General features: G+C 42.6%; 2 protein-coding genes across 3 annotated transcripts in view; one reads left to right on the forward strand and one right to left on the reverse strand.

Moving 5' to 3' along the window:
* The window catches only part of LOC112140538 (SH2 domain-containing protein 3C), a 93,461-nt gene that overhangs the window by 39,040 nt on the left and 28,229 nt on the right, over nt 1-26,192 (forward strand). The gene's annotated exons all lie outside the window — the stretch shown is intronic.
* Nucleotides 3,351-24,451, reverse strand: LOC112140536 (UDP-glucuronosyltransferase 2B31-like). Of its 2 annotated transcripts, XM_036210864.1 has the most exons (3): nt 24,341-24,451; nt 6,799-6,895; nt 3,351-5,889 (listed from the first exon to the last, which is right to left on the reverse strand). In XM_036210864.1, exon 3 carries the CDS (start codon nt 5,873-5,875, stop codon nt 4,295-4,297), a length of 1,581 nt encoding a protein of 526 aa, XP_036066757.1. In that variant the 5' UTR covers nt 5,876-5,889; nt 6,799-6,895; nt 24,341-24,451; the 3' UTR covers nt 3,351-4,294. The 2 variants fall into 2 exon arrangements, with proteins under 2 accessions (XP_036066757.1, XP_036066758.1); XM_036210865.1 differs by lacking the exon at nt 6,799-6,895 and having other exon boundaries at nt 24,341-24,447.

Below are 26,192 nucleotides of genomic sequence, written 5' to 3' on the forward strand. Positions count from 1 at the left end.
GCTGAAGACAGGCTTAGATGGAGGAAACTGATTCGCTGTGGCGACCCCTGAAGGGAAAAGCTGAAAGGAAAAGAAGAAGAATAAAATACAATTACTGAACAATGACAACACATGATTGCATGGAGCCCGATAGGTGCTCTTTAAATACACACAACCACACCTAATTTCACATTTCCATATATAGATAAATATGCTTAAGATACACATTAATAAATAAATGCATTTCTAATCTTTAAAATAACTCAAGGGAACGAGCTTCTATTCTGTATTGACCCAGTCTTTCGCCTCCTCAGATCTCCAGTAACGTTCTTAAAAACAGAGTCACTATGGATCATTTCTTGGTTTAAAATGACATTGAATCTAGGCTTCCAGATGTGTGTGTTAATAACACACATGGTCAACCAGAACAACCATCTCGTTTTATCTCAAAGTTTCTCTAAGACCACACCATACATAACAGAGCACTGATTAATATTTGCATTAAAACCTACATTATACATTTTTGTCCTGATTTTTTGTGTTCTGTAACAGTCAATTGACAGATGTTCCAGTTTTTCATCGTTTTTACAAGTTTTCGTCTTAATAAAACAGCTCCACTCAACTATACCTCTAACCAAGAGTCTGTTTTGTGAGATGAGCCAGGCAGTGTCTCTCATATTTACTGGGATCATGAATGTTTTTGATTATTTGCTAATCAATTTCTGGATTACAATGCTTATAAAGTACTTGTCCGCCATTTAAGTGTTCATTTAAGGTTTATAGATCATTTTTGTTGATGAACCAGTCCAATGTATGTTGAGATTTTGAAATTTATGTATGAGGTCTCCATATAATTTGATCCAATGACCTCCTGTGTTTTTAAGCAACCCAGCATTAATATTCATAGCACTCTTTATAAGTTTCAAATATGGAATATATAAAACAATTTTAAAATCAGGTACCCCAAGACCTCCATTTTCTTTGGTTTTGTACGTAAAGATCCTCTTAGTGATTTCTCTATTCGCCCCCAACACTAGTTTGGCTATTTGTTTATATAGAAACATTATTGTTTTAATAGTTGTGGGAAATATTGTAGATAAAAAGAGAAGTTGAGATACAATGTAGGTTTTGACAATGTTTGTACGTCTTTTATACTGTAGTTAGTGTCTTTGTTATTCAATTTGTTGATGTCTTCAGTAATTTCCTTTTCTTTTTTAGACAATTTTTTACAGCAGTCTGTTCTGCTGAACCAAATCCCCAGAATCTGAGTCTCGTTTTTTTATATTGATGTTAATGTGGGGTTTTTGGGATACCAGTCAAATCCAGATTCCGTCAAAGCTAGGGCTTTTACTCTTTGGTTCTCACTAATCATACACCCTTTGATCTGGTTATTCGAATTGATTTTTTTCAACAGAGGACTGATGCACAAAATATATAAGACTGCGCTCAGTGGACAGCCCTGTTTTACACCATGATAAATATTAAAATGTTCAGTTAAAAAAAAACATTTTTTAGTCCAGGTTAAAACCTGGACTGATAATTTTGCAGAAAGTAATTGAATCATTTTAATAAAGGATAAAGGGAAGCCATATGCTTTAAAAACCCACCATAAATATTCATGTAAAACCATATCAAAGCCTTTTCTTTGATCTAGACAGATTAGATAATAGTTTGTGTTATCAGTCAATCAATCAATCAATCAAGATACTTTATTAATCCCCTGGGGGCAAATTCATTGTTTTTCAGTACAACCAAGAACAAGACAAACAGAGAGAAGTAAACAGACAGTTCAAGGTTCACTGCGGAAGCGTCCATTGAGTGGCGCCCCTTATTAGCGTGGGAGAAGAAGGCCACGAGGGGGAGGGGGGAGGTTTAATGGGTGGTAAAAAAGGTCATATCTTAACACTGCGTACAATGTTTCGATAGAAGCCAAAAATATACACCATAACACAGAAGCACAATACATTCAAAGATGCAATACATGAGGTTTGGTGGGTGGGATGGGGAGGGGGGGGGCACCTTTGCAATAGTCCTTTAGCTGCTTCCAGGAGCACACATCCAGACTACGCTTGGGAGGGGAGGGAGATTGCAGGAATGTCGAGGTCAAGGAGGGATGAGCAGCAGTTTTTGTCTACACAGAGTAGTCAAGAGCAAAAACAGCAGCTCACAGGGAGACAAACAGAAGCCTTGGCAGCAACACAGGAGAGGAGGAGAGAAAAAAAGTGCGTCTGTCCTCGGCAAGAGCCAAACACGGATGATTTTTACTATATACATTTTTATATAGTAAAAATCTCTCTCTCTCTCTCTCTCTATATATATATATATATATAGATAGTATAGATATACTATCTATATATAGTATATCTATATATTTTCTTTATATATTTTTACTATATAAAATTTCTCGTAAAGTGGATACGTTTATCCTACATCGTTCTACCTTTATGAGAAAGATCCTGGAGTTCTGCACCCAAGTAACTTGGATCTGTCGTGTCTTCTGTAGGAATCTAGCGTACTTTGCTAGATCAGCATAATTTTGATAGGTGATCATTTAGATAAACAGCTGAACCTTTCAGGTATTTCCTTTGTTTCCTCAGAGCTATCTTGTGCTTTCGATTCACAAACCTGATCAGGATCGCTGGTTTGACAGACCTCAATAGTATTTAGATCGAAGGAAATCCCATTATACGTGAGGAATAATCCAACTTGGATTTCCATGGTCTCGTTAGCATTTCCAACAGCTCTGTTAGCATCCAAGCTAACGTTAGTTGCTCCAGGCCGATGGCTGGGGTTTGATGTTTATGTACAGCACCAATGTTCCCTCTAAGCCTCTGCTCACACATTCCCGGTGCATCCATTCATTTTCCTGACCGCTGTGTCCCTTTTGGGGTCACGGGGGTGCCGGAGCCTAACCCGGGAGCTGATGGGCGAAGGCGGGGTTTATCCTGGACAGGTCTCCAGTCTATTGCGGGGCCTCAATCACACACCCATCCACTCTCACATTCACACCTAGGGGCAATTTAGAGTCACCAATTAACCTATGAAGCATGTTTTTGGACGGTGGGAGGAAGCCGGAGTCCCCGGTGAAAACCCACGCATGCACGGGGAGAACATGCAAACTCCACACAGAAAGGTCCCAAATCCACCAGCCGGGATCCTAACCGGGGCCTTCTTGCTGTGAGGCAAGATTGCTAACCACTGCGCCACCGTGCAGCACCATTCCCGGTGCACAAAATAAAATTATATACTACTTGCATACAGATGTTTACCATTTACATTAAACATAAAGTTAAAGCTCAAATTCAGTGGAGATGTGACATACACAAACAAATCTTTTGAACAGCTCATACACATGAACAATGGGAATCGAGTTGCGGTTGGCTGGGAACTGTGCTTTATTTCATTCTTTTTTCCTCCTTTTCCTGAGTTTCACATGTTCACATAAATGTGTGTTTTCAAGACACAAGGTTAGAGGGAACATTGTACAGTGCATCATTTCATTATTGCCTCGTCAAACAGGTTCGAACCATTAGAAATTTGTGCAAACTGAGTGGTTAGTCTTGTGACTTATTTGATAAAATATTTCTGGTACAAAACCAAATACTTCAACATCCATTCTTCTCTTCCTTTAGCTTTATGTGTGCTTTGACATTGTGAATGTCTCCTAAATATGAGGAATATTAGAAGTTTCACATACATTTAATTATTTTTAAAATGTCAGTCTTAAAATTATTATTATATAACTTCAGTTTTAGGGTTTAAGTGTAGAGATAATATAGCCTGTGTCATTGTACATAAAAATTATCCTCCTACGTCATGTATAGCAGAGAAGTTTAAATCACAAATGATTTGCATTTCAAATGACAAATAAAGGGGGATTACATTCTGGTTGGATGTTGATTCCTTGGATTTGTACCCATTCAGTCTTAAGGCTTTTTTTAGGTTTAATAACCTCAAAGACCATCAATGTTTAAATATCTAAGTACAGATTGTATGCATTAAAGCTGTATCAATTAGTTTAAATTTGTAATACGTTTTCTAAGTAAGAATGCATGTAAATTGTGTTCGTTTTTGTTCAAACACCTTAAACCTGTACAAATTTTGATTTTGCAAAGTCAACCAGCAGCTGACATAATTTAACAGTACATATTTGTTGATTGTTGTGATGTGTCCATAGTTTTTTTTTTTTTTTTTTTGTCAATAAAAACTAAACAATAGAGTCGGATGGAATTAATAAGAAAATATTACACATTTAATTTTCACACTGAACTAATAATTCAGCCCAGTTATTGGTCATCTCTGGTTAAGATATTTGTCATTCCTGTTTTACTTTACTTCTGTCACATATTTGCTTGCAGAGAAACTTTACAGCAGAAAAGCAAACAATGAAAACCAGTAGAACAGTTGCAAACAGAAAGGCTGCCACATCAATTGAGTAGTACTGTATTATGGACATCTTGCAAGAATCTGTTTTCAGATGTGCAGCTCCTTTGTGCCTCATGACAAACTCGATCCAGAACACAGCACGGTCCAATGGTTTCATTGGCTGATCTCTGTGCAGACTGGACAGTTTCTTCATATTCTCCTTGTAGGATGGTGTGTAGAGAACTTCCTCCAAACCCTCAAGGAATGTGTTTTTATTCAGTGTTCCAAAGTCCAAAACTTTGGCCACTCCTCTTGCTTGCATCCTGAAGAAGTTGTCGTGCTGATCGAACATAAGAGGCAGGCCAACTAGAGGAACGCCATGGTAGATAGCCTCTTGTATTCCATTGGTTCCGCCATGGGCTACAAACACTCTAGTCTTAGGATGACCCAATAGATCGTTTTGGGGCAACCAGTCCAAGACTAATGTGTTGTTGCCAAGGTTGGATGGCCTCTGGCCTTTGTGCCTCCAGATCACCTTTTGAGGAAGTTCAGCAAAAGCAGCAGCAATGTCCTCAGTGATGTCATCAGGAAGTTTTTCCACCAAGGTCCCAAGTGTCATCACAATGACCCCATGCTTACCAGAACTCTCAACAAAATCTTCTAGATCTTTAGGCAAAGGATTGGAGGGTTTGCACTGAAATCCTGACATGTAAACAATATTTGGCATTGTAGGACGTGGAAACTCTAAAGTAAAATCATTTCTCATCAGCCAGATGTCTGCTGCCTGAAACAGCTCCATGTAATGTATGTTACTGCCAAAGTGGCGATGGACAAATGGCTTGTAGTTTGGTTCTGTAATGTACCATATTTGCAAGCATGTAAAGATATAATAGAGGATGTTTTTAATACGCTGAGTAAAGGTCATTTTATCAGTCAGCTCTGACCCTGGTATGGGGACATATGAAAGGGGGGAAGGGGTGATTGCTTGATGACCCTCGCCTTGAATTGTCCATCTGACATTAAACACAAGTGGAAGACCCAGACGATGACCAAGAAGCACACCCCCACCAATTGCCGGGTCTGTAAGGACTAAGTCGTATTTGGCTTCATGTAGGCTCTGCATCAGTTTAGAATCTTCAAAAATCTGCTCAACCATTTGGAGTACCAACTTATTCATCTCATTAAAATTATTCAACATGTCTAACTCTAGAGAGATCCGAGTCCAAATGGAAGCACCTTGGCGTTGCATATTTAGGGTTCTTGTTACAAATGACCCAAAACCTTTACTGTCAAAGCCAGAAGGAGAATTAAGAGTGATGGCTTTGTAATTTGGAGAGTCAGGCTTGATGTACCAGCTGTCTGATGGTCGCAGTACTGTGACTTCATGACCTCTGGCATGAAGCTCTTCAATGATCACTTTCATGTTGACCCAGTGGCTTCCATCCACAGGGAACACCAAAACTTTGCCTCCATTCACCAGAAGAGATGAGTAGAATAACACTGCAAGTGTCACCAGAGTCTGTCGGTACATCTCTGAAAGATATTCTGACAGAAGACATAAATGGTGAATTAACATTTGATAATTCCAGTCATGAAAAAAACAGTTCAGAAACCAAACGATCTACTTATTCAGTAACTGGTTGCAGAGGCACCCTCAGGTATATGTTTTCTGTATGCTTTTAAAAGTCTGTTGCATAAATGCAGGTAACTTTTGGCCCTTAATTGTTTTATAGTACTTTCAATAGGTGAAAGTGCAATTGTGAGATTGACCCTAGAGTAATCATTCACCTTCTAAACCCACCATATTCTCATTTGGGATCATAAGGTAGCTGGAGTCTAGCCAGCTAAGGACAAAAGGGGATAGATCCTGGACAGGTTAACTGGGTTAACTGTCCATTGCAGGGTAACACAGAGAACACAACCACACAATCTCCCCTGCACACCTAAGAGACAGCTTAGTGTCATCAATAAAATGATCAACCTCTTTTTTTACTTAGTTGGAAAGCTGTAAAAAAGAAAAAAAAAAGGCAAGGAATGCACGAGCAGAACATGCAGAACGTTGTTTGTCATAATTTTTCAAAAATAATAAGGGGTAACCTTACCAATTTCAAATATAAATACAAATTTGATCTAGTTATATAGCATTATCTACGATAATGCTAGTGTGAATGCTGTAATGTGAATGTGGTCACTCAAGATGCTAGTGCTGATAGCTGAAGATGCTGAAGCTAATAGCTGAAAACTCTGAAGCTGCTAAGCTTAAATATTAGTTAGAGACCAAATTAACCTAAAAAATTGGGAAAAAAAACCCTAAGTTATCCAAAACAGCTACCATGTAGCTGAAATATGATCTAAACTCCAAAATAGCCAAAAACCTGAAAAAAACCTGAGGCCCGTTTCGCTGCGTAAGGTGGAGGCCCCCCAACCCAAAACAACTAAATTCACCCCACTCACGTGATATGCACACTCATACGCAAATCCCTTCACCAAGACACGAAACTCCAATCGGAGGAAAAGCCTCCACCTGGGCACGACTGGTCAGTCCTCACCACTGAGGGTAAGAGGAAAACAAATAATTAAAATTCAAAATCACGCAGAAAAGAAGACAAAAAGAATAATAAAAAAAAAAAAACTTTTAGGCAGAAGTGGGAGCTGCGCTGATTGGCTCATACAGCTCCACTTCACCAAATTAAAACAAAACAACAATCATTTAAAACACAATGTTAAAAACAGAGAGCTAAAAGGTTGTGGATTAAAAGTCTAGGGGTTAAGAAAGCTCTTATTCCTCGGTTCTTTTCTTGTGGGGGAGGGAGTCCAAGAGGGCCCTGGTGGCCCTTGGTGCATCTCCGTCGGATGTAACAGCTAAAGTTCACCCCAGCCATACCCTCCTTGTATACGACACGATCAACAACAGGCAAGCAGGTGAAGTTGTCCAGAAATCAGTATAAATAAAGCAGCAGCTGTTCCACCACACCTAGGAGCACCTAGGATTGTCTTTTTTTAACTGAAACCTGGCTTGGTACTGATGCTCCTGTTATTCTTACTGAGGCTTCCCCACCAAATTTTAACTGTTTATTTTCTACCAGGGGAGGTAAAAAAGGCGGTGGTACTGCATCGATTGCTCGTGGCTCATCTGTAACTAAAATAATCACGTCAAATAGTTACTCCACATTTGAGCATCATCCATTTTCTTTCAGCAGCCCGCCTATTTTATGTGTAACTGTCTACAGACCACCAAAACCTCCCTCCACTTTTATTCTAGAATTCTCAGAATTTTTATCATTTATACATTCCAAATATAAAAGAATTTTATTGACTGGTGATTTTAATTTACATGTTGACACTGATGGTGATGCTGTTGCAAATTAATTTCTTAACCTTTTACATTGTATGGATTTTAAACAGCATGTCGCACAGCCCACTCACAACAGGGGTCACTCTGGATTCGGTCATAACCCACGGCTTGTCCTGTTGTATGTCCTCTGTTGTTGATGTGGCTGTGTCAGATCACTATTGTGTATTTTTTAATATCACCAGTTTTATGCAACGGGAAGCTCCAGTGAGAACTGTGAGGAAACGATATATAACTCCTGATGTGGCTGCAAATTTTATCAACATTTTAGATCAAACTCCTGCTCAGATTTTACCTGCTTCATGTGATTTTATGGTTGAGTATTTTAACAACAACTAAAGTTAGCAATTGATGCTGTAGCTCCACTAAAAACAAAAATAGTGAAAACTAAAGCTACAGCACCCTGGATAAATGAAGACATCAGATCCATGAAACGTGAATGCAGGAGAGCAGAGAGGAAGTGGAGGAAATCTAAACTAACTGTTCATCGACAAATGTTTAAAGAACAACAAAGGATGTACAGTTATGCAATAAAAAAGCTAGAACCTTCCACTTCTCAAACTTAATTATACAAAATAAAAATGACCCGAAATTTCTCTTTAAAACTATAGACACTTTGACCAAAGGAGATTTTCAGAGGTCCTCCATGACAGCATCAGATGCTACATGTGCGAGTTTCGCAGACCACTTCAGGAGTAAAATCAATGCTATTAGATCTAGTCTTTCAACTCAAGTAGACTTTGATTTAAATGAATCAATAGCATTGTATTTATCAGAGGAAACACTGGAAAGTTTTGTTCTGGTTGATGCCGTGGCACTCGGTCGAGTCTTCTCCCAATTAAAGCCAACCACCTGCCTTTTAGATCCAATCCCCACATCACCTTTAAAAACGCAATATGACTCCTTTGAGCCTGAGCTCCTAAACATTGTAAATTACTCTCTTCAGACAGGGGTCTTCCCCTCTGCCTTTAAAACGGCGGTGGTGAGGCCTCTGCTGAAGAAGAGTAATTTAGACCCTAACAATTTAAATAATTATCGACCAGTATCCAACTTACCATTTTTAAGTAAAATGATTGAAAAAATAGTTTTAATACAATTGAATGAGTTTTTAAATAAAAACAGCATATTTGAACAGTATCAATCTGGTTTTAGGACAAACCACAGCACAGAGACAGCCCTGGTTAAAATAGTTACTGATATTAGATGTAACCTGGACTGTCAGAAACTCTCAGTCCTGGTACTACTGGATCTTACTGCAGCATTTGATACAGTAGATCACAAGATTTTACTTTGTAGGCTGAGAGGATTGGGCATCTCTGGTACTGTTCTGAAGTGGTTTTATTCCTATCTCATAGATCGTAGATTTTATGTAAGTATGGATACATGCTCTTCAAGGGTCTTTGACATCAATTGCGGGGTCCCCCAAGGCTCAATTTTAGATCCATTACTTTTTAATTTATATATGCTGCCACTTGGGGACATCATCAGGAGACACGGCGTCTGTTTTCACAGCTACGCTGATGATACACAACTTTACATTGCCGTGTCTCCTGATGATGAAGAGTCAGTCAAAGTTCTTTTAAATTGTATTTTAGACATTAAGTCATGGATGGCAGATAACTTTTTACAGCTCAACCAGGACAAAACAGAGGTTTTAGTGATCGGTTCTGAAGACAAGAGAGAGTTTGTTTTATTTAAACTAAAAAACTATAAAACTTCTCACTCTGTGAGAAACCTGGGCGTGATTTTCAACTCTGAGTTTAATTTTATTCCACAAATTTAAAACAAAACAAAAACAGGATTTTATCATCTTAAAAATATTGCCAGAGTCCGCCCATTCCTCTCTCTTGCCAGCACAGAGGTGCTGACGATGCTTTTATTTCAAGTAGACTAGATTACTGTAATGCCTTGCTCTCTGGTCTTCCCAGAAAAAGGATATCAAACCTTCAACTATTACAAAACTCAGACGCCCGCGTGCTGACGAGGACCAGGGGGCGGGAACACATTACATGATTTTAAAATCATGGCTTTTAGTTGATTTGATTTTTTTTTTTATCCTCTACTTTTACTTAATCAATATTTATTTATTTTTTCTGAATTATGTCAGTCTATGTCAGTCATTGTGCTAATGAGGATTGTTTTGTAAATTCAAAAATAGCCATTTTTGTGTAGAAATATCAAATTTTATATTTCCAGTCAAACTCTCTCCATTGTTGGGTGTTAAGGCTTTTGTGGCATTTTTCAAGCATTTTGTCCCATGAATAATTTTCAATTATACTATTGGATTCAAATTCCCATTTTTCTTTTATTGCATAGGTATTGTGAATTGTACATGATGACAATTTTTTATATATCTGGGAGGTAAGCTCTTGAACTGGAATTTGCTTTTCTAATATTAATATTATAAGTTCTTCTATACAGGTGATTTTTTTTTTTTGTAATTCTCTCTTTTTCCTTGTGGTTTGTAATATAGTTTCTGATTTGTAAATATACAACCCACTCTCTGCGTACATATTCCATGACTTTGCACTCTGAAATACCTTGTATAATATACGCCAAACACGCTTTTTGCATGCATATGATACGCAATGGTAGAGAATAGGTTGCGCCGGCGTACAATATACACGACTTTTTAGGTTTCGTTTTGATCACGTGCTCAGAAATCCTCCGACTCTTTTCAAAATGACGTCATTCCTGGTTAAGTTTAGGATTACGGTTATGGTTAGGGTTAGAAAATCAATTTGTTCATTTGTGGGGCTGTCTGTGATGCTCACGCCTCCACCAGGGGACGTGTCAAACGTGGAAAACACATTTAACACGTTTAGGACCGCGCGTATTATATGCACGCAAAAAACAGTTTTGGCGTATATTATACACGGTATTTCCCGAATCGTGGCATATGTACGCATTTTACTGAGACTGGGCTGAAATATCTATAAAAGTCTTTTTGGGTGAGGCCATATTGTTCCTGTAACTGGGAGAAAGATTTAAGATGTTCTCCTTCAAATACTTGGTTCATAATAATAATACCCTTCTCTGCCCATCTTTTGAAGCCTGTATCCCCTAATGATGGTGGGAAATCAACATTTTTAGTTATGGGCATGACTATAGCCAAGGAATTTTGATGGGGGTGGAGACAAAACAATTGTGACAGGGGCTGAGCCAGAATTCTGTGATGATGGCGGAGCCAGGGAGTTGTGACGGGGGAGAGGAAAAAATAATTTTTGAGGAGGCGGAGCCATGGAATTGAGGCGGTGGCAGAGCCAATGATTTGTAACGGGGCATAGCCAAGGTTTTGTGATGAGGGCGGAGTCAAGGAATTGGGACTAGGGTGGAGCAAGGAATTTGTGATGGGGCAGAGCCAGGAATTTGTGATGGGTGATGGAGCCAAGGATTTGTGATAAGGGCGGAGCCAAGGAATTTGTGATGAGGGTGGAGCCAAGGAATTGTGACTAGGGCAGAGCAAGGAATTTCTGACTGGGGTGGAGCAAGGAATTGGTGACGAGGGCAGAGCCAGGGTTTTGTGAGGATCTGGCACATGGGTGGAGCCAAGGAATTTTGATGGGGGTGGAGACAAATCAAATGTGACATTTAAAAAAATAAGGAGTAGAAAAAAGATGTTAATCAGAAAGCACCAGAGGAAGAATGATTATTCTGACATATAAAATGACTGAGAAATAACTGTCTGTTTCTCAATGTAAGTCAATGGGACTTTGGCCTTTTTGCAACCCAGTGGTACTTCCTATATGGAACACGGAAGGAGGGGGGTTGCTCAGTCCAGTAATTCTTATATACAGTCTATGGTCTGCTCCAATGTTGGTGAGGATGAAGAATCAGGGGGGGTTTGCTCAATCCAGTTCTTAAACAGTCAATGGGATGGGGCAGGGAATTTGTGACTGGGGCGGAGCCAAGGATTTGCGATGGCGCAGAGCCAAATATTTATGATGGGGGCAGAGCCAAGGAATTAGTAACTGGGCGGAGCTAAGGAATTGTAATGGGGTGGAGCCAACGATTTGTGACGGGGCAGAGCAAAGGATTTGTGACGGAGGTGAAGCCAACATTTTGTAACTGGGTGGAGCCAGGGATTTGTGATGCCGCGGGGCCAGAGATTTGTGATGGGGTGGAGCAAAGAATTTGTGGTGGGGTGGAGCCAAAGATTTGTGACGAAGCAGAGCAAGTAATTTGTGACGGGGTGGAGCCACATATTTGTAACGGGGCAGAGCCAGGGATTTGTGAAGCAGGCGAAGCCAAGGAATTTGTGAGGAGAGCGGAGCCAAGGATTTTGATGGGATTGAACCAAGGGATTTTAGACGGGGCGTATCAACAGATTTGTGTCAGGGGCAGAGCCAAAGATTTGTGATGGTGGATGGAGCCAAGGATTTGTGTTGAGAGACAGAGACAAGGATTTGTAACAGGGCGGAGACAACAATTTATGATGAGCGTGGAGCCAAGAAATTGTGATAGGGCGGAGTCAAAGATTTGTGACGGGGCAGGGTCAAAGATTTGTGATGGGGCGGAGCAAAGAATTTGTGATGGGGCAGAGACAAGGAATTGTGATGGAGTGGAGCCACATATTTGTGACGGGGCAGAGCCAGGGATTTGTGAAGTAGGTGGAGCCAAGGAATTTGTGACATGCATGGGTGGTGCCCAGGGTTTTTGAGGGGGGCAGAGCCAAGGAATTTTAGACTGGGGGTATCAACAGATTTGTGACGGGGAAGGAGCCAAGGATTTGTGACGACAGACGGAGCCAAGGATTTGTGATGGGGTGAAGCCAAGAAATTGTGATGGGGTGGAGTCAAAGATTTGTGATGGAGGCGGAGTCAACGTTTTGTTGCTGAGGGGAGTCAGGGATTTGTCCCGGGGCAGAGCCAAAGATTTGTGACGGTGCAGAGCCAAATATTTGTGATAGGGGCAGAGCCACGGAATTTTTGACGAGGGAGGACCCAAAAAACTATGGGACCTGACGGAAAAGAAGAGGGGTCAAAATGTACACAATACAACTGCAGCTCACACTCAGGCGTTGTCCACACGTAGGCAGGTATCTGCTAAAACGGATATATTTTTATACGTTTCGGCCTATCATCCACACGAAACCAAAGATTTCAGTCACTGAAAACGGTGCATTTGGAAAACTCCGGCCAAAGTGAAGATTTTGGAAAACTCCGGTTCTGCGTGTGGACATGAATAAACGGTGATTTGCGTTTTTAAACGTCACTTTTTGCGACAGTGAATGCATACACGTCAGTGCTAGCTGCGTTTCCATGACACATTTGCGCAAAACTTTATCGAAATTCTAGGAATTTTGAAAAAAGCAATATTTCGAAATGACAGTGTTTCCATTAAATTCTCATTTTGCGATAAAGCACAAACCAACTCACGCGATAAGTCATTAAAAACACGACGATGAATGAGAACAAGTATTTTTTTATTTGATTCACTAAAAAAGGAGCATTGCGGTGACGTCACAGCTCTGTCTGGAGAGCGCGTGCCGCGCAGAGTCTATTGACAGTCTCAGGTGAGAAACCTGTCCAGCGGTTTTTAAAAAAAATAACCATTCTAACAAGTAAGCTGCTGGACCTTTTTCTGTTTAAAAACACGACGAGATCCATTTAAGTTTCTGTCCCTGCACTCGCGCTTTTCCTCAAACGAGATTTCAGCATCTTCAGGCTCCAAGCTGCAGAAGTGTAGCTGGAGATGAAGCTGTTTGATCTCTCTTGCCGTCCTCTTTGTTGCGCTCAGGTCAAAAACACAAAGAGGCGCATCTATTTCGAAAAAAGTCTTTCCATTACAGTTTTGCGAAAAATGTAAGTTTCAATACTCCCCAAATACCACCTCCTCTAAGCGCAAAAACCTTTTTTTCGAAAAATGCGAGTTTTTTCGAAATTGTGGTGTTTCCATTAGGAGGATTTATTATTGAAATTCCAATTAGCTAAATTCCAGAGTTAATGGAAACACTGTCAACTACTGTTCTGGCAAGCTCATAGCCAAGAGCGCAAGTACAGAAACACAGAGAGTACAGGCCCCAGCCCAACAAGAGGAGCAGCTCCCCCCCCCCACGCCAGGAGGGCTAACGCGGCCCTGGAGAGCCCCCCAAGCCCAGAAGTTCAGCCCACCACCAGCCAGCAGTCTGATTGCTCACAGAGATGCCCCGTCACCCTCCCACCAGCGGCCCTACATGTCTATGGTGCGGTTAAAATTGGCGGGAGGGGCAATGAGAGGACATCGACTGTTTGCTGGCAGTGATGTCCAAACATCCCCCCACCAAGGGTCCTTACATGTCCAAGGTGCAAATAAAATTAAGGGGAGGGGCGAATCCATTCAGCGGCCACAGGACGGGGGTCACTGGCAAGTAGTCCACCCCCTCCAGCGCACTGCAATACAACCACCCTCCCCTTCACCCTAATGCATGTTTGTATGAGGAAGGGGATATGTTTGGAGTAGTTTACGTTCATCTACCAATCGTAACAATTGGCTCGCTGTTTTTAATGTAATATAACATGGTTTGTGAGGGCGGTAACAGCAGTAATCTGTCCAAACACTGCGATAAAACACACCAGATTCTAGGGGAGTCGTGTGCAGCGTCTGACCGTCTAAATGAGACGTTATTGATCCATAAGGTGTGTATGAAAGCGGTACACACGTGGAGCATGTGACCAAAGTGTTGATTGTCAAAAAAAAGCAGGAAATTTTGATAACAGGAGGGAGAATGAATATCAATGGCAGCACTTTTTAAACAATGATCCTGAAAGCTCAATGCTGAAAGTTCATAGGTTTCCTCAACTTGTTATTGCCTCAACAATAAAAAGTTGTCTGACATAAGATGTTCAGTTAATTGAAGTGAATTTCAATTTAAATGAATGTGAATTTTTTTCTCACATTTATTGCTCTTTGAAGTGAGGCCATTTGATTTACTCTTCATTTTGGTTCTTAGAGCTTTGTTTATTAGCTTATTTGTTTATTACCTTAAAATGTGTGTAATCATTGCAAAGACATGTTAGTATTTATTGATAATTTTATTTTAATGTTAGAAAGGGTGTAAAATTGGCATATTGTGTTTGAATTTATTCTAAAAAAAGATTTAGAAGAAAATAAAAATATACATTTGTGTTTAAAATAGTTATATATCATAAATTACCAAGGTAATATATTGATTGTTCCAATGTTTACCATATTGCATACTGTTGTTGTCGTGAGCCATGTATCGTGAATCGCATTGTATTGTGAGTGACTCCGAGATTCATTTAACCTTTTCACAGATGCATACCCAGATATTGGGCTGACATTCACATTCTCATTCAACTCTTCTTTTCCCAAGTTTCATGACAGAGAACCGTCTCCATTCTGAAGTTCATCAAAAACAGGCTGGAGGATGCTCAGTCAGGACCACTTGGAGGCATTTATGCTCATGTCAACAGAAAAATAAATTCTTTTGTCCATTGGCTGTGACAAAGTAACAAATAAGGTTGCAGAAACTAGTTCACTTCTTATGTGGAGACTTATGCTGTAGATTCTGGAGTTATGGTGATGTTTTTTCAAATAATAATAAAAAAGTTACATTTAGCCTTTTATTCACTTTTTCATACAGGGAAATATTTCTGTTAAACAACACATTTTTATTATAATTACTTGTTTGTTATTTGTGACCCCCCCACCACCACCTCGAAGATCCTTATTTTACATTCTAAATGCTTGCCTAATTTTTCATGTGGCGAAAAATGGGCCGGTCTTGACCATTAAACTCCCGGGCTGAAAAGTTTTCCCACTCCGCCCCTGCTTAAGGCACTGATTCACCACACCTGCTCGACATCTCATCAGATGAACGGTTAAAAGGACATCCATGCCCACCACCCAACTTCGGTTCGTCTGCTCCAATCCGGATCATCCCGGACTTCCCCTTTTCACGCCACAGACCAACAACCTGCCATCCAGGATCTTTGTTCTGCTCAAAATAAACAACCTTCTTTCACTCACTCCGTTGTCCTGCATTTGGGTCCTCCACCACAGGTTCCCAACAGAACAAACTGACCAACGTGGACCCAGCAGACACGGATCCCATAAACCAGGCCCTGTCTGCTCACGCCACCACTGTGGACCGCCATGAGCAGATTCTCCGCTCTCTGTCCAACAACCATCAAACCATCACCCAACAGCTGACCCAACTCCAGGCCTTGCTTCAAACCATGGGTGATTCCTCACGCTTACCTTCCACGTCTCCTGCTCCGCCGCAACCGCCTCCGACAAGTCAGACTGCTCCTGTCCAGGAAGCCCGGATCCCCACCCCGGATCCGCACTCGGGGATCACCGGTCCTTGTAGAGGGTTCCTTCTCCAGTGCTCCTTGGTGTTTTCACAGCAATCCAACATGTTTTCGTCAGATGAAGCCAAGGTATCCTACGTCACAGGACTGTTAAGCGGCCGGGCTCTGGACTGAGCTGAAGCCTTCCTAGTGAGCCACATCCCCGCTGCATTGTCGTTTTCCAAATTCATCCAGCACTTTAAACAGGTGTTAAAGAGACCAGGATGTCTCACGGAAACTGCTGGGCCTCCGACAGGACAGACGCTCTGTGGCTGATTACTTCGTCGACTTCCGCATCTTGGCTACGGAAGTCGGCTGGGACACAAAGCGCTTCTGGAAGTATGTTACAACGGTTTAAATGAGACAATTAAAGATGAACTGCTACACTATGATAAGTCTGTCTCCCTTGAGTCACTAATCTCCTTCTCCATCAGAATCGACAATGCCTCCGAGAGCACTGTTCTGCCCGGGCCTACAGGTCCCACCCGCCTTCCTCAGACCCGCGCTGTACCAAGCTCCGCCCCTCTCTGGTCCGAAGTCTGCCGTGTCCGCCGCTCAAACATTTCCCCTCTGAGGAGGAGCCAGTGCAACTGACACGCCTAACTCCCAGACAAAGGTAGGAACGTTGGAAACTAGGTGAATGCCTTTATTGTGGGAGTAAAGAACACCTGGTGGCAGTCTGTCCTCTTCGACCAAAAGAGAGGGCCCTTCAGTGATAATGGGGTCACTGAAGGATGCTGGGTCACTGAATTCCTGGTTTCACTATCTTTTGGCTCATGGTCCGGCTCTGTGCCTGCCCTTATAGACTCTGGAGCCGAGGGCAACTTCCTTGATGAGGGCCTGGCTTACGAAGCCGGACTCGAACTCATCCCTTTGGATCCACCCCTGAAAGTCTGTGCAGCAAATGGACGTCCTTTCACAGTAATTTAGCACCAAATGGCTACTGTTCTTCTCTGTTTTTCTGGCAACCATTTTGAGATGCAGTAGTTCTTTGTTTTCCAGACCACGTCCAGTCAGATAATCCTTGGCCGTCCATGGCTTTGTCAACACAATCCACACATAGATTGACAGTCCAACCGTATAATGAGCTGGAGCCCTTTTTGTCATTCCACCTGCCTTCGCTCTGCAGATCCTAAACTGTCTGCTTCCATGTCTCTGCCTAAAACCCCTGAGCTATCTAATGTTCCCCCTGTCTACCATGACCTTGTAGCTGTTTTCAGTAAACAAAAGGTGTCTGCTTTTCCCCATCACAGACCTTATGACTGCGCCATTGAGCTGCTCTCTGGTGCCACTTTGCCCACATCCTGACTTTATACCCTCTCCAAACCTGAACTTCAGGCAATGGAACTGTACATCAAAGACTCTCTGGCCGCTGGCCTAATTCAACCGTCTTTTTCTCCCTGGCTTTTCTTTGTTGAAAAGAAAGACAAGACACTACGTCCCTGCATAGATTATCGACAGTTCAATAACATCATTGTCAAAAACAAGTACCCTCTGCCCTTGTTGAATTCAGCATTCGAGTACGTTCAAGACGCCTCTGTATTCAGCAAGTTGGATCTTCGAAACGCCTACCACTTGGTGCGAGTGCGGGACGGGAATGAGTGGAAGACTGCATTCAACACCCCCTTGGGCCACTTTGAGTCACTGGTCATGCCTTTTGGCCTGACCAATGCCCCAGCAGTCTTCCAGGCTTTTGTTAATGACGTACTGCATGATTTCCTCAATTGTTTTGTGTTTGTCTACCTGGATGACCTTCTTATTTATTCCCCTTCCCTGGAGACCAACTGCCAACATGTACGTCTGGTCCTTCAGAGGCTCCTTGAGAACAAGCTGTTTGTCAAGTCAGAAAAATGCGAATTCCACAAGTGTCCTTCTTGGGCTTCATCATAGAAAAGGGCCACATGAACATGGATCCAGGAAAGGTCTCGGCCATTAGAGACTGGCCCCAACCAACCACTCGAAATGGCCTCCAGCGCTTCTTGGGTTTCAAACTTTTATTGCTGTTTTGTACGCAACTACAGCACCATTGTCAACCCCCTAACAGGCTTAACATCACCCAAAGTTCGGTTTCTGTGGAGCCAGGAGGCTGAGGACACCTTCAACCACCTCAAGGACTGGTTTATCTCAGCTCCCATCCTGGCTCAGGCCGATCCATCCCGTCAGTTTGTGGTGGAGGTTGACGCCTCAGATACAGGGGTGGGAGCAGTCCTCTCCCAACGCACGGAAGACGGCAAACTCCACCCATGTGCTTACTTCTCCCGTAAGCTCTCACCCCCTGAATGCAACTACGATGTCGGCAACCGTGAACTGCTAGCCATCAAGTTAGCCCTTGAGGAATGGCGCCACTGGTTGGAGGGTGCTGAACATCCCTTCTTGGTCTGGACAGATCACAGAAACCTTGAGTATCTCTGCTCAGCCAAAAGATTAAACCCGCGTCAGGCTCATTGGACCTTGTTTTTCAGTGGATTTAACTTCACTGTTTCCTTCCGCCCTGGGTCACACAATCTTAAACCCGGTGCACTGTCCCATTTACACACTGCTAAACACCCTGGTCAGCCCTCCGTTGAGTCTGTTCCCTGCATCCGACCTCTTGATCTGACTTCCTCACCTGGGTTGAATATTCACATAGTTCCCTAGACTCATCAGCCACGGGCCTGTCACCCTTCGAAGCTTCCCTGGGTTACCAGCCCCCTTTGTTACCTTCCAAGGAGTTGGATCTGGCGGTCCCATCTGTGGCAGCCCATATCCGCGACTGTCGCAGGATCTGGTCCGCCACTAAACAGTCACTCCTCCGTGCTTCTCAATGGTGCCAAGACTGCTGTTGACAGGCGTCGCTCCAAGGCCCCCTCTTACTCACCGGGTCAGAAGGTTTGGGTGTCGACTAAAGACCTATCTCTTCTCACAAAGTCCAGGAAACTGTCCCTTCACTATGTTGCCCATTTTGATGTTGTCTCTGTCCTCAATCCTGCTGCTGTCCGACTTCGCCTTCCTCGTTCCATGAGGGTCCACCCGGTCTTCCACCTCTCTCGCCTCAAGCCTGCACACACCTGTCCGCTGTCCCCTCCTTCCGTTTCCTGTCTCATTGGTGGCCTTCCTGCTTTCTCTGTTCGTCGCCTCCTGGATGTCCGCCGCCGGGGCCGTGGTTTCAGTTTCTGGTGGACTGGGAGGACTATGGCCCCGAGGAACACTGCTGGGTGCCTCGCTCCTTCATTCTGGACGACGGCCTGTTGCGTGATTTCTGTCATCAGCACCCTGACTGCTTTCGGCCGCTGGTCCCCTGACTTAAACCCAATAGAACATCTCTGGGATATTATGTTTCGGTCCATTAGGCGCCCCCAGGTTGCTCCTCAAACTGTACAGCCGCTCAGGGGCATCCCTCACACAGATCTAGGAGGAAATGCCATAAGACACCATCCGTCGTCTCATGAGGAGCATGCCGCCACGTTGTCAAGCATGCATACAAGCCCGTGGGGGCCATACAAGATACTGAAAAGCATTTTGAGTTGCACAAATGAAGTTTTGGAAAAAATGGACTAGCCTGCCACATCTTCATTTCACTCTGATTTTATGGTGTCTTCACAATTGAGCCTCTGTAGGCTGAAAGACACTGCCCTGCACAGTAGCTGGGACTGGCTCCGGCAAGCCTGTTACCCCAAAAGGGATACAGTGGGAAAAGGAGATTGATGTATAGGCGGATATCTATTCTGACTTTTTTCTTGTATTGACAAAGAAACAGGGGTGTCTCTGTTAAGTTTTCCATATTTTTTGTTCAATTTTTTTTTAAGAACTAAAAAAAGCCCAAAGAACAACAACCAGGCAATGGATTCACCCAGATTGAAGTTTGACTTGAATTTAGTTTGTTTTTTCAAGTTTTTAAGAACATTGGACTTAGTTTATATCCAGGTTAACTTACCCTTCTGGAATTACTTCTTTGCTCATAAAAAAAATCCTCAGCTGTTTGGAAAATCTCTGTTAGGCTTTCAAGTTTGACCTTTCCCATCAAAGATGACTACTGATAATATTCTATGGGCACCGTTAATTCTTCTTCTTTTCCTTTCGGCTTTTCCCTTCAGGGGTCGCCACAGCGAATCAGTTTCCTCCATCTAAGCCTGTCTTCAGCATCCTCCACTCTAACACCAGCCACCTTCATGTCTTCATTCACTGCATCCATAAACCTCCTCTTTGGTCTTCCTCTAGACCTCTTTCCTGGCAGCTCTAGACTCAGCATCCTTCTACCAATATATTCACTGTCTCTCCTCTGAACATGTCCAAACCATCTCAGTCTGGCCTCTCTGACTTTATCTCCAAAACCTCTAACATGTGCTGTCCCTCTGATGTATTCATTCCTGATCCTATCCATCCTGGTCACTCCCAAAGAGAACCTCAGCATCTTCATCTCTGCTACCTCCAGCTCTGCTTCCTGTCTTTTCTTCAGTCCCACTGTTTCTAGTCCAAACAACATGGCTGGTCTCACCACAGTCTTGTACACCTTTCCTTTCATTTGTGCTGAAACTCTTCTGTCACACATCACACCTGACACTTTTCTCCACCCATTCCAACCTGCTTGCACTCTCCTCTTCACTTCTTTTCCACACTCTCCATTACTCTGTACTGTTGACCCTAAATACTTAAACTCCTCCACCTTCTTTATCTCTTCTCCCTGTAACCTCACTCTTCCACTCTGGTTCCTCTCATTCACACACATGTACTCGGTCTTACTGCGGCTAACCTTCATTCCTCTCCTTTCCAGGGCAAACCTCCACCTCTCTAACTCCACCTCCACCTGTTCCCTGCTCTCACTACAAATCACAATATCATCTGCAAACATCATAGTCCATGGTGATTCCTGTCTAACCTCATCCGTCAGTCTGTCCATCACCATTGCAAACAGGAAGGGGCTCAGAGCTGATCCCTGATGTAATCCCACCTCCACCTTGAACTCCTCTGTCACCCCTACAGCACACCTCACCACTGTCTTACAGCCCTCATACATGTCCTGCACTGCTCGGACATACTTCTCTGTCACTCCAGACTTCCTCATACAATACCATAGTTCCTCTCTGGGCACTCTCTCATAAGCTTTCTCCAGATCTACAAAGACACAGTGGAGCTCTCTCTGACCTTCTCTGTACTTCTCTATCAACATCCTCAAAGCAAATGTTGCATCTGTAGTGCTCTTTCTTGGCATGAAACCATACTGCTGCTCACAAATGTTCACTTCTGCTCTTAGTCTGGCTTCCACTACTCTTTCCCACACCTTCATTGTATGGCTCATCAGCTTTATTCCTCTGTAGTTACCACAACTCTGCACATCTCCCTTATTCTTAAAAATGGGCACCATCACACTTCTCCTCCATTCCTCAGGCATCTTCTCACCACCTAAGATCCTGTTGAACAACCCGGTCAAAAACTCCACTGCCATCTCTCCTAGACACTTCCATACCTCCACAGGTATATCATCAGGACCAAGAGCCTTTCCACTCTTCATCCTCTTCAAAGCCCCTCTCACTTCACCTTTACTAATCTTTCTTACTTCCTGCTCCACAACCGTCACCTCTTCTACTCTTTGTTCTCTCTCATTCTCTTCATTCATCAACTCTTCAAAGTATTCTTTCCATCTTTCCATTACACCACTGACACCTGTCACCACATTACCATTCCTATCCTTGATCACCCTAACCTGCTGCATGTCCTTCCCATCTCGATCTCTCTGCCTTGCTAGTCTGTACAGGTCAGTCTCTCCCTCCTTACTACCCAACCTAGCGTACAAGTCATCATAAGCTCTTTGTTTGGCCTTTGACACCTCTACTTTCACCTTACGCTGCATCTCCCTGTACTCCTGTCTACTCTCCTCAGTCCTCTCAGTGTCCCACTTCTTCTTAGCTAGTCTCTTACTCCGTATACACTCCTGCACCTCCTCATTCCACCACCAAGTCTCCTTATCAACTCTCTTTCCTGATGACACACCAAGTACACTCCTACCTGTCTCCCTGATCACATTAGCTGTAGTTATCCAGTCATCTGGGAGTACCTCCTGACCACCCAGAGCCTGTTTCAACTGTTTCTTAAAAGTCATGCAACAATCTTCTTTTTTCAGCTTCCACCAGTTTGTCCTCTTCTCTGCCTTTGCCCTCTCTTTCTTCATCTTCTTCACCACCAGAGTCATTCTACACACCACCATCCTGTGCTGTCTGGAAACACTCTCACCAACCACTACTTTACAGTCACTGATCTCCTTCAGATTACACCGTCTACACAAGATGTAGTCTATCTGTGTGCTTCTACCTCCACTCTTATAGGTCACTCTATGTTCCTGTCTCTTCTCAAAGAATGTATTCACTATCGCCATTTCCATCTTTTTTGCAAAATCAACCACCATCTGTCCTTCTACATTCCTCTCCTGGATACCAAACCTGCCCATCACCTCCTCATCACCTCGGTTTCCTGCACCAACATGACCATTGAAATCTGCACCAATGACAACTCTCTCATTTCCAGGGATGCTCATCATCACTTCATCAAGATCCAACCAGAACTTCTCCTTCTCTTCCAGCTCACATCCTACCTGTGGGGCATACCCACTAACAACATTGAACATGACACCCTCCATTTCTATCTTCAGACTCATCACTCTATCTGACACTCTTTTTACCTCCACAACACTCCTAACAAACTCCTCCTTTAGGATAACTCCTACTCCATTTCTCTTCCCATCTCCACCATGATAGAACAACTTGAACCCTGCTCCTAAACTTCTAGCCTTGCTACCTTTCCACCTGGTCTCCTGGACACACAGTATGTCTACCTTTCTCCTCTGCATCATGTCCACTAACTCTCTACCCTTTCCTGTCATAGTTCCAACATTCAAAGTCCCAACTCTCAGTCCAACACTAGTGACTTTCCTCTTCTCTCTCTCCCTACGAACCCGCCTTCCTCCTCTCCTTCTTCCACCAACAGTAGTCCAATTTCCACCGGCACCCTGTCGGTGAACAGCACCGATGGCGGTCGTTGTTAACCCGGGCCTCGACCGATCCGGTATGGATTTCGTAGGTCTGATTCGCATATTTGATTTGGCAAGATTTTACGTCGGATACCCTTCCTGACACAACCCTCTGTATTTATCCGGGCTTGGGACCTGCACAATGAGACCCTGGCTTGGGCCCCCTCGTGGCTACATTGGGCACCGTTAATTCTCAATTCTCAAGTTTTAAATAATGTTTCAGAACAGTGTCTTGGAGAAATAAGACAATCTGCATTACAACATCACCTTGGTCATGTCCAAGCCTAAGGTATTAGTAATGCTAAAATGTTCACATACTACTGCCTCAGTTTGAGTTTGTTGGGATTACAGAGTTATGGACATATTCAAATGTCACGTGATCCTAGGAATTGAAGCTTATTAATTCTGCAGCCCACAGAGAATGAGGTGGTTTTAGCCCGGGAGGTTAAAGCCCCTTTCCCCCACTTACACAACCTCAGAACAACAAGCTACACACATAATTACAGCAGTGTACTCCACTAATGTTACACTGTGTTCAAGATCCACCCAGTCATGATTATTTCAGGATAAAAAATAAAATCTAATTTGATCTCATTCAAAGACCAATCAAATTAAACCAGTGCTAAATAAAGAAAATAGAAAAAAAATCTCAAAATGTTCTCAAATATCAAAACCAAAAACCGCAGATCAGTAAAATGTGACAATGGAATAGGTAGGAAGAATAAAAAATGAATAGCATCCCCAAAGACCTCTGGAAAGATATTTAAACTGAGAAAAGCTTGCCTGACAGGTGAGTACAATTGTATAAGGTTTGGGCAGGGCAGCCCATCAGCTGATTCATTTGTGTTTGTGCAGCCAAAGTTCACAAAGGTTTGCTTTAGGTTGGACAAGCAGGAAACATACCTTCATTTTAGCATGTGTGTGGTTTTTAAACGCATGTATCTTTTCTTGTCTTCTGTCAGTGATTTTCAAACAAATAGAAAAGTGTCTTATTTTTCAGAAAGGAGTATTTTTCATTTGTTTTCAGATCTTGGGTTTTAAACTCCAGAGAAATAAACTTTCAAAAATGAAGTTTCAGAAATATTTTGTTACTGATCAATTTAAAACATGTTGTAAAATGTTATTATCAAGAAATATTGGTGTACAAGAATCACTCTCTGAGTTAACAAACCCTGTTTATTTGCAAAAAAAGATCTCTTTGTTCTTCAGGAAGAGATGTTTACATGGATAAAGGAGCTGCTATCAAGTCAAATTCCATCTTGTAGCAGTAAAACTGTTTGTTTGACAGTCTGCAGCTCCTATGCTTCTATCAACCACACTGACATGCACTCAAAGCTACATAATACTCACCAGCAACGTCCCAGCAAACAGACCTATGACCGAGCGTCCTGCCTGAGCTGCAGCTTCTTCTGGAAAAATGCTAAGGGGCGTGTAGCTTTTAGGGAACAGAGCAGTACAGTGGGTGTGGGCAGTAAAGCTAATGGGCCAAAGTACAGAAGCTGAATGGCCTATAGCAGCCAACAAAACACATCAAAGGTGGCACAGGTTGGATTTGTTCACATTCTGAACTCTGAGCTTATCTGCAGATGTAGAGCTGAGATAATACTCCTGTGTGAGGCTTCATTCTCTCAGCATGGTCCTCGCCTCTGGAACAGCCTGCCGGAGAGCCTCGGGGACCATAGAGATTTTTAAGAAGAGGCTCAAGACCCATCTTTTTCAAATGGCTTTTAGATAGTCTTAAATTGATATTTATTTATGTATTGTATATTAAGTTTTAATATATATTATTATCAAGATCTCATTTTATTTTGTGCCTTTAATTATATTTTTCTTTTATGTTTTTACATACATTTTATGTATGACATTTTATTATCTTTCTTTTAAGGTTTTATGCCCCGGTGTTTCCCTTTGGGGATTCTATGTGCCAGGGGTTGCCGGTTCTGTCTGGGAACATTGCCGCGGCTGTCGCCCTTCGGGGGCGGTTGGGGTCTGACTTTGCAGCTTGTGGAGTGTACCCCACTGCTGTCTCTGTTGGGGTGGGCACTGTGGTGATGTTCCTGTGGCTGAATTGGCTCCTGGAATGAATAGATCCCCAAAATACTGTTTCTTCGCAGCAGAGCCAAGCCCAAGGTTTTTTTTTTTTTTTTTTTAACTATAAGTATTCATTCTTTGCGGGATCATGTCTGTTTGTGTTTATTGAGGAAGGGGGGTAGAGGGTGGGTTGGGTTTCTTTCTTTTTATTGATTGATTTATTTGCTTGTTTCTGTTTTTAATTGTACAGCTATTTGAACTGTTGAAGACAGGGAGTGTAGGAGTGGGATCATAAGGGAGCAGGCACGTGCACAGTAGAGGCTTAAGGGTGCTGGAGCACTTGCCTTTTTTGTCTTGTATTAAAAAGTGCCCTTTTTTTTCCTCTAAGTTTTTATTTGTATTTATATTAATTAACTTTTGTTAGTGATATAAGAAAAATGTCGGTACAAAATCCCCCTGGTGTCCTACCGTACTTAGACTCCACTCGGGCTCAGAGAGAGAGAGAAACTTCTGCTGCTCTTCAGAGAACTGAAGACACGTGACAGTGAAGCAGCTTAATCAATCAATCAATATACTTTATTAATCCCCTGGGGGAAATTCATTGTTTTTCAGTACAACCAAGAACAAGACAGTTCAAGGTTCACTGTGGAAGCGTCCACTGAACGGCGCCCCTTAATAAACCTGTGAGTTCTGGTCTAACTAGTCACCGTCCGCTGATTCAGCCAGCTTTATATGAGATTATATTTCAGAAACACGCTTCAGATTAGTCCAAGAGTCCGTTTCTACTTTAACCAGACGACTGAGCGCGGAGCATCAAGAAAGTTATATATTTTGAAGCCCAATGAGACAATTTTCTTTGTGATATTGGGCTATATAAATAAAATTGAATTCAATTGAATTTGTACTCTTTTAAATTATACTTTAGACATCAAGTCAGGGATGGCAGAGAACTTCTTACAGTTCAACCAGGACAAAACAGAAGTTTTAATTATTATTTAATTATGGACCCTGGTGCAGCTGGGGTCCTGCATTGTGGCCTCACTGTTGTGGAGTGGACCCCCTTGCTGTCTCGGTCTGGGTGAGAAATGTAATGTTCCTCTGACAGAGCTGGCTCCTGGTATAAAGAAATTTCCAAATTTCTTTTCCTCACAGCAGAGCCAAGCTTACGTTT

This window comes from Oryzias melastigma, unplaced genomic scaffold (assembly GCF_002922805.2).
Source record: "Oryzias melastigma strain HK-1 unplaced genomic scaffold, ASM292280v2 sc00263, whole genome shotgun sequence".
Taxonomy (NCBI): domain Eukaryota; kingdom Metazoa; phylum Chordata; class Actinopteri; order Beloniformes; family Adrianichthyidae; genus Oryzias; species Oryzias melastigma.

What these genes read in the sequence shown, in the direction of transcription:
- LOC112140536 (XM_036210864.1), bottom strand. Translation starts at nt 5,875, where the DNA reads ATGTACCGACAGACTCTGGTGACACTTGCAGTGTTATTCTACTCATCT.